Genomic DNA, 9,752 nt, shown 5'->3' on the forward strand with positions numbered 1-9,752 from the left:
AGAAAAAAAATAACCTCTTTTTGTCAGTGGGTTTGCTTGATATAAACTCGTAATGCACATGGTAACAGTCACGCTAAATGTTGCAAATTTGATGTACAGTAGTCTTTATAGTCATTCGTAAACAGTACTGGGTAAGTTTTCTTTCATAAATACTATATAATTTGATTACTAGTCATATTACTATAATTGAATAATTAGGCTAAATGATCATACTTTGAGTATCAAATGTTTACTATGAAAGTTTACTCTGTAATGATTATCACTTTGAAAAATACAATTAAAATATTCAGACAATATGCAAAACCTTGTTAAGAAAAACTGGCATTATTTGTTTGCATAGATTAACTAAACAAAACATGTTCAGCTCTACGAATTATTTAATTTTCTTCAATTATATGTAAGAAAAAATGGAAAAGGATAATAAAAAAATACTGATTTCTGGTAGAAAGGAGGTACTAAAAACTAACAATTAAATTCTATTTCAAACAAAAATAGCACTTTTACTTGAGTGGTAGGCCTATATATGATATACGGGCAAGGACAATAGGGTCTAAATCTATGACATGAAACAGACATAGTGATGTGTGCATAATACATGCATGGAAAGTACTGTATACTAGTATAGAGTAATAAAACAAACTTCTTGGTTTCACAATTTTGCACCTTTTTGAGATTATGGTATGAACGCATGAACAAAAACATATGTCATCTGTCCAGATGTTTTGCTATTTCAAAGAAATTTCTCAGAAAAAAATATTTTTCTTTCATATTCTGTCCATTTCTTGTAACTACTACTGATTGCATTTTTCTGTATTTATAATAATATAACAAAAATAACATTTACAGTTATAATACACATAATAGACTTCACAGATTGGTCACAAATAATTATTTTCTTGTACAATAAATCTGTAGTTTTTGGACACATAACACATACACCACACGATTCGCACACAGACTTTTACAAGGTGACAAAAGAGTAGTTAATAAAACTTCAATATTCATCTTCTATTTTTTTTCTCTCCTTTTCACAAGACGAGAACTGGTACAAGTACAAAGTGAGTTTTTGTCCATGTATATGCGGCATAGGGCTATTAGCAAAAATAAAAATGTATAGAGGTTATTGATTGGTCATATAAGACACTGATGGGTTTGATATTACAGAGATGATGGTGTTGGTTAATCTCCATCTACTAACACAAAAGGAGTTGGCTCATTAACAAATAAGACAGTGCATTACACATTCCTATAATCATTTCACTGATTTCAATGTACAGGAAAGTCATTAAATCTTTACATTTGCAGCAATTTTTTCAGAGATCTCACCATAAGAGGAATCAACCCTAATTCATCTTTTTTTTAACTACAAAAATAGCAAAATTTCATCTCATCATAACTCTATATCTTAATATATAATTATATCATTTCTTTTTCATAATATCTGAAAACTTGGCAAAAAACTGGTCAACATTGAGACGAAAAAAAAAAATCATGCACTTTCTCCTCCAAACCAGTGGATGTGATTTTTTTTCCTAACATAAAAAAGCTCAAAGTACAAAAACCAGCACACAATCACTTCTCGGCAACATATCAATTATACATTAGACTTTTTGACAAAAAATAAAACTCTTTTATTTTTATGTATTTTTCTATTTTTCATTTTGAAATACATGTTTTGGCTGAATGCAGGTTGGGTTTACATGGAAAATAAATGAGATATCTCTTTGTCATATTTTCAGTTAGACATCATACCATTGGAATATTTGGTCAAATATAGCAATGCTACATATACATGTATACATAACTGCTTTGAAATATATTAAAAATAAAAACACTAAAAATGAGGTGCAACATAAATTACAATATGACAGTATTTTTCACTTTTGTACAAATATAATAATAAAGAGTATGTATGATAAATGCTAGGCCTATTGGCACGGGCACCTAATAACGGGTTCCAGTCCCATTAATACAAATAGAATAAAAATAACCTCTATTGTCACAGCTATTTAAAATATCAACAGGGTAAAATATACTTGAAGTAATACTTAGATATATTTCATTATTTCCATGGTTCTCTCTTTCTCTTTTATAACTGAAAGTGTCATGGTTACTTGTCACATATGCGATAGAATGAAAACTCTTGTTTAATACTCTTCATTTGTATGAATAGGTATACTGTACAAGCCGAATGCTTTCTCTCTTTAAATAAAGCTCTTACAATGCACAACATCCAGCAGATAAATTCAAATTAAATAAGACCTTTATTCTGTAGACATATTGTATCAAATAGAATCTCTTTTTTTATTGTATGATGAATAAAATACTTGATGTCCTTCATAATCTCTTCGACTACATATCACAATACACATGAAATAAAAAAACAAATATTTGCAATTTTTTATAAGAAACACTCTCTTTCACTCACAACTCAAATAGACAAAAATGTTGACCTCTAAAAATTAGAAATATAACAAAATTCATATGAAAAAATATCTCTTCATAAGGGGAGTACTTTATATAGATTTATGTTGAAAACTCAACAAGAATGTGTACATTTTGAGGGGGTTATAGCCAAAAGTGTCCAGGGGCGTATTCCTACGTGAACTGGATACGAATGGCTTGAGTGACGGGCTCATGGCACATAGGACAGGGAGAATTCTCCTTGTTGATCAACGAGTTGGCACATTCCATGCAGAAGAGATTGTGGCCACATGGCACAAGAGCAGCAACAATTTCATTGTCGCTACAGACCATACACTGCTTCTTACTCTGCGCCGACAGGGACCCAGATCCGATTGAATCCGTTGGGCTGCTGCATGTGCTACTTGATGATGTGACGGGGAAGGCTGAAGGCAGGGGCGTTGGAAGCACCGATAATCCACCGTTCAAGGGATCACTACGGATGCGTCTCGCTGGTGGATGCTCGTTGATTCCATTGACTGCCGGCTCGTTGCTCCCTGAGCTGATGCTGCTGCTGCGCCTGGAGATCTGAGGTATTCCAAAGGCAGCGTTGACCCCTGTCAAATCCTGCCACATAGAGAGCTGCTGCTGGGTTGGGATTCCAGTCGCTGGTAGAGGACCTTCATAAACATGAGAATCCACACCAAGCTCTGGCGTCGAACCGTTGAAGAGGTTGTATGCCGTCTTAGCTGTTGAGGTGAAGGAATTGGCAAGAGGGTTGAACTCTGTGGTACCGTTTGTTGTGGTTGTTGATGTCGACGTTGTCGTGATGTTGGTGGGGAAGAAGTAGTTGTCACTGCTGCTTCTCTGGATCATGGGCTTAGCACCTCCGACAGGTTGAGCAAATGGACTTGGACCAGTCTTATACAGACTGATATCATCGACCATTCCCCTGTCGGTACCATTGTTGGCAAAATCATCCTCTGGACTTGTGGAATCGATCAAACCTCCAGTGCGCATTGCAATGTGGGCTTCGATCTCCTGCCTTGCTTGCTCAACGCTATCGGGCAGTCCAGTCACTTCAAACACGGGCTCATTATCTCTGCTTGGTGTGACGATGTACGTATTGGTTTGCTGCTGTATTCTCTTGATGGTGGCGCCCTTCGGCCCGACGACCAAACCGACCACTCTGTACGGCACTCGTACTTGTATTGTTGTCTGGCCAGGGATGTTAGGAGGGGGTGGACCGGGAGGCACTCCAGAATGACCTTGGTTTCGCTTTGCTCTGATCTGGCTGAAGTGCTCTGCTGCCTGTAAGATCTCCCTCTTTGCGGCAGCGACATCCTCCTTCCTGCCTGTGACAACGAAGACTGGCTCCTCGCCCCTAACCGGTGTCTTGATGTATGTGTTGGTTTTTGCTCTCAGGGCTTTGATCTTGCAACCTGCAGATGATAAAATGCAAACAAAGAAAACATTTTAAGTATGACAAGAGAAACGTGGATCAATCAGACAAAAAGGAATCTAAAATTGAAAAGTCTGAGAAGAGAAAATTATCAGACACAAAGGGGGCTCCCCCATTAAAAAAAAATCTTGATTTTTTTGTTCTCATTGAAGTGGAATCATGAGTGGGTGTAAATTATATTTACTTTTCATTCTGCAGTATTTGTCATCAATTCATGCATGCACTATTGCACACAAATTTAAGTGGAGCCGACCTATTGTACAAGTACATGTACGGATCGGAGAACAGGAAAACCCGTCATAATGGAAGGAAAAAAATCTGATGTACATAGTGAAATGCATGGTTATTATTTGATGTTCTGTGACATTGCAAGCCATCTCTCTACTCTACAAGGATCAGATGCACAATGTTAAATTGTGGAATGGAAATACATGTAACATCTGTCAGAATTATGGTAGTGATTGAAAGCAACACCAACAAGAGTAGAATTGTGGATACCTAACATATCATGATGCAATATAACTACAGAACATATTGTTAGAAAGGCTAACCAACGGAAAGCTTGCTGCCACCCCAAATAGGCATTCTGTACCAAAATAATGTAACAAAATCTCCAATTTTCCTCCAAAAATAACATTCTACAAATTGTTTAGCTTGGGGGGGCAGCAATGTTTGAAGAATTTAGGATAATAACTTTTAACTCATCTGCTATCCTGCACAAACAAATTAACATAAAAGGAAAACTGAAAATACATTGCCTTGTTTTCAATAATTTGGGCAATTCAACATACAACTGAATGAGCAAATCAATGCAAAGCTAAATGGAGATCCAACATACTTGCTTCCCTAACATAACATTATCTTTTTCCTAATTCATTAGTACTTGATTGAGAATTACTGGTTTTCAGATTTCAATCTTACATTGTTGGATCTATAACTGCCCAATGAATCACTGTAAATGAATTGGGTTTCACATGCTAGTAGTGAATAGAAAGGAATGTCACAAGGCACTATTCTTTCTTTGAAACCAGTTTTGTACCAACAGAGTGCAGACCACAGGCAAATGCATCTCCTTTTACACACAATTCTAGATATTTCTAGGGGCCTACACCTGCATGTATGCCTACAGTACCAATCAATGGCAGCTTGCTAGAGACAGTTTAAAAGGTTCTGCTAAATGGTCACACTGACACTTTCCCACTTTAAATTTCAATTCTCTAGTAAATGATCCATGAGGTGCCAAAACCCCCAACACTAACAGGATATATGATCAGAATAAATCGAGAATTAGGATGTCCACCTGCTTGAAGGCAAGAACATCTTGTGAACAGTCAGCCATCATGTACAATGCAATTTCGAATGGAATGAAAGTTTTCATTTTTGTTTTATAAAAGGCGTCCTGTATTTAGAGTAGAGGTACACACACTAGTACAGATTTTTCAACTGGAACAAGAGTTGTCTGATATGCCCAATACTCTCCGAGTGATATTCCTTCAGCAAGTTCCACGAACATTATTCAAATAAATTATCACTGAATTATGGTCCTATTCTTTGAAAATTAAACCAGTTACAATTAACTATTTGGAAAATAAAACTATGATTTATTTGAAAGTATATTTAGAATCATAATAACCTCACAGGATGAATTTGAAGATTTGCAAAGCAGAAGAGAACTACAACTAGAACAAGTATTTGATCATCCCAATCTCAAGTAGAAATCACATGTTTTAACATATCTCAATAAAAGGCACTTCACTCTGTTCTGTTCCCATTTTCTTATGAAATTTTCTACATCTCATTAGGCCTACAACTGAATTAGTTACCTACTAAATTATAATCTTCACACAAGTATTCTTAGGCATGATATAACAAATTTGGAAAAAGCATAACATTAAGTTTAATGCTTATCCAATTTCCTGGTCACCAAAAGTTTTAATATTACTAGGCCCTATATTCAATTGCCATTACATTTCAAATAGACATGCCCCAAACAATTCTCAATGAATATCAGAAATGGATTTACTACTTTTTTACTTTATATATCAATTGCATCGTTTTTACTTTACTCTGAACGTGTTAACATAAAAAGTTCAAAATCAGGTAGGCCTAGACGCGAATCACTGTTTCAATAGAGAACATGAAAAATTCAGACAAATAATTTTTTCTTGAACCCCTGAACAAAAAAAAAATGCCGAACTTGGGAGTCAACAATTGTCAATAGGTTTCTCACATTAATTGTTCAAATTTTTAAATAGCATTTTGTAGGCCTACATTTAATACTACTTCTAGTGACATCACTACATAAAATATCAAATAACTAGAAAAAAAATTCTCAATTAGGGTCCATGACCATTTCTCACAGAATAATAGTCTACCCAAATACCAAATATGAGGTATGAAATTCAAATTCATGGCAAGAGCACATGGAGTGTACATGCATACATAGGCCCCATAGTACATCCACACACATTCGATGACAAACTACAGTGCAGCATGCAGTGCCAGTGCAGAAGCACGAGGCGGCCAAGCGCGCGAATGTAGCAAACAAAGGCCCGTGCATGCACGTAAACCACGTTGTCCAATGCAATGTAATACATGCACATTCCCGAGCCGACCAAATTTTCAAATCGGACGGATTCTTGAATGTGAACCAATTACATTACACGAATACACATGTATTTCACTGAAACAAAACATTTTTAGTGTCCTGGAGATCGTACCTTGTCGACCAACAATTTCTGCTACATGTTCCGAACTTGGTACAGGTACACATTCCGTCATATTACTGCTTTTCCTTCCCCTATCATCCATAGCTGACGGGCCATCATCTTCATTGCTGAGTCCGAGCATGGACAAATTAAAGGCTAACGACTGAAGGGCCCTTTGATGGTCCTCCAGCCCATCAGTATTATGATCCATTTCTGTAAAAAGTGTGCTGGGCATTCTAGAATAATGCTATATCCGAATCACGAGGTAGAAATTATGAGAAACCATGGGAGTTGTACGGCGTATTTATCAGAAACTTAGGATCTCCACACGTTATATCCGTAGTAATCGTCTCAGGCGCGGTCTTCAAATGACATGCTCGTTGAAATTACATTGGGCTACGATATACGTACAGCGCCACTGTTTGAGTGACGTACAAAAAACACGTTACTCTGCAGATAAGCCCCGCCTCTTCTTTCTAACGAAGCACCCGATTGGTCAATAATCTCAGATAAGGGAGTGGTTCATTAGCATGCATCCACATTCCGATCTGATAACCAGCATGGAAGAACGAAACAAACAGCCTTCGCCAGTGAGTGTAAAGCGCGCCAATATTTTCAGGATTGTGCGCCATGTGCATTGGCTCTTTGTTCGTAGAATAGTAAAACCCACGCAGTTTATCTACGACTCATAGTCCACGTTTATGTTTTTCTCTTTGTTCATAACATTTGCCCAAACGTGTGATTCACGTTGAATCACTGCCAGAGTAATATTTCGTTAGATGTGTCATTTCATAAGAATATTTCTGAAAGGTGTTTTCAAAATTCATTCCTTACTTGACACTAACACCAGATCTGATAGTATTTTCAAACTCGAAGAATAATTTCAATTCAATTCATTTTTTTCCACATGGAAATTCGATTTGCTCACATAATAAACATTTGAAATATAACATTACATATTACATATATCACATACATATTATACAAAATTACATAAGCCTAACCGTTATAAATGTCCACCTCTGTCTGTTTTCTTCTCAATGTTTATTTACCTTTTGTTATAGAACGATATCCATTCTTAGGTTTATGGCTGCGTTCAACAACGTCAACCAAAGGCTAAATCAATAACATTTCTAATAATTTCGACGTGAGAAAACACATTCAAATCTGAGGATTATTGATGCAAAAAGGATGAGAAATGTTAATTCTCTTGAATTGCAGGTCATGCGTTTGCCTACTAGAACAGGGGCCGCGGACTCGGGGGAGGGACTGGGGCTTCAGCCCCCACTTTTTTCAAAACTCGTGTACAAAATTTTAGTTATGACCATGATTTTTTGCATGGTTAGCCACCCCCCCCCCCCCCCTATCAAAACCGTTTCGCGGCCCCTGCACGAGCTATTAGGATCTAGAACATTCTCATAAACAGTTTCCATCTCTTCATAACTCTTTGAGCTGATTGCAGTACCATGGCATGCGGGGTCGATTGCACCATGGACCTACTACTACTGCTGCTGCTGCTACTGCTACTACTACTACGATTGTACCAAAGGGTCTTTGCAAGAACCGTTTTTCGTGTCGCCCATTTATTATGATGCACCATGTGAAACGCATGAAAATAAATCATCAGCAAACATTTCGTTCGTTTTTGAATTGAACAAAAATGGTGTAATGTCTCATCAAATTGTACAAAAAACGAATTTTGTTTATGTTAATTTCAAAAATATCCCTCATACATGTACGGTGCAAAAAAAAGATGGGCGACACGCAAGACCCTCCGTGTAATCGGCCCCTGGATATTGTTTTTTTTTATCCCTTGTTGTAGCCCATTTATGGTATCTATCAATTTATCTGTCAATATATCCTTCGATAAATCCATCTGCAATTATATATTAAAAAAAAAGAAAAACAATACGTGGTAGGGGGAAAAGATCTGTGAGTTTTAGGCTCTATATGTTGTCTGAAGCATTCTTTGTCTGCATGAGTCATTCCAGCTCCTCGCGCTCACTGCTGTCTGTTGACATAAAATGAACGTTACTTTGACCCTGCTAGGTGTGCTAAAAATAGACACGCGCCGTTTTGATAATTTCGAGACCTGGAAACGGAGAATGTGCTCCGCTCCCTCTGATATAGCTCCATGCACATACAGAACACATACATCGCAGGCCAGGGATTGCAGCCGGTGATGTTGGCCATGTAACTAGCGTGGAATATGCCGGGAATATGTAGACCCAATTGTACCCGTCTTATAATTTTGGCACCACGAATTCAGCCTCGTGTTTTCGTCTTAAACAAAAAAATGTTTCTCTGGCTACTGGCTCTTATTTTTTTTTTTCAATCCGCAACATCTTCTCGTTCGAGTGATCAGTTGGGCTCGTACATGGTAAACTTAACCAGGCATGAACTGAAACAAAGCTGGCGCGGTAGCAGATAGCCAATTCGAGGGCCGAGGCTTTCCTGCGCCTGCCGACAGGCACGTGCCAAAAGACAAAGCTAAATTTGCGCGGGAAAAGTTTGTTTACAGCAAGCTTTGTGTAGCGCACGCGCCCTGACCTGACAAAAGTTTTTAGTTTTTGGCGCGGCCGAAGAAAGCGCGCGCCGATCATCTCACACCTGTCCATTCATCAATTTCCGGTCAGTTTCATCCCTCAGAGGCTCAGATCCATTTATCTTGAATTACATAAAGAGGGATTCACAGCAATGAACATATAAGAGGCTATTAGACCGGACAGTATGCATTAACGTTGCATATAATAAAAGGGATAATAATCATCATTATCTTGATGATAGGTTTCGGGAAAAAAAAATGTTTAAAAGATAAAACAATATTTCCGTTTATTCTTACTTTCATCTCCTCTCTTTTATTTCATGTTTTCTGTTCTATTAATTTTCTTTCTTTTAATAGGCCTATAAATATATATTTTTTCTTTTTGCTTGATCGTGGAACTTAAAGTAAGCATATGGCCCAAAACACCGCATCTATTAAAAAAAAATATATATATACAAAACACTCAAGAGTGTTTAGAACATTTTTTGAATATTTAAACATTAATACATCTATGCGCTGGTCAGCGCATGAAATTGTAGATAATTTACCAACTCCCCCTCCTGCTCTCACTCCCTTCCTCTTTCACAAATTACTAGAAATCGTCTGCAGACTCTTCACTTTAGCTCTGCCCCCC

General features: G+C 37.2%; 1 protein-coding gene across 1 annotated transcript; it reads right to left on the reverse strand.

Annotated features, from left to right (window-relative positions):
* Positions 1 to 679: 679 nt before the first annotated feature.
* Positions 680 to 6,964, reverse strand: LOC121416038 (RNA-binding protein MEX3B-like). Its single transcript, XM_041609479.1, has 2 exons — positions 6,586 to 6,964; positions 680 to 3,845 (listed from the first exon to the last, which is right to left on the reverse strand). The coding sequence occupies exons 1-2, from the start codon at positions 6,806 to 6,808 to the stop codon at positions 2,599 to 2,601; spliced, it is 1,470 nt and encodes a 489-aa protein (XP_041465413.1). The 5' UTR covers positions 6,809 to 6,964; the 3' UTR covers positions 680 to 2,598.
* Positions 6,965 to 9,752: the final 2,788 nt, after the last annotated feature.

Source organism: Lytechinus variegatus, chromosome 5, assembly GCF_018143015.1.
Source record: "Lytechinus variegatus isolate NC3 chromosome 5, Lvar_3.0, whole genome shotgun sequence".
In the NCBI taxonomy this organism is placed as follows: Eukaryota; Metazoa; Echinodermata; class Echinoidea; order Temnopleuroida; family Toxopneustidae; genus Lytechinus; species Lytechinus variegatus.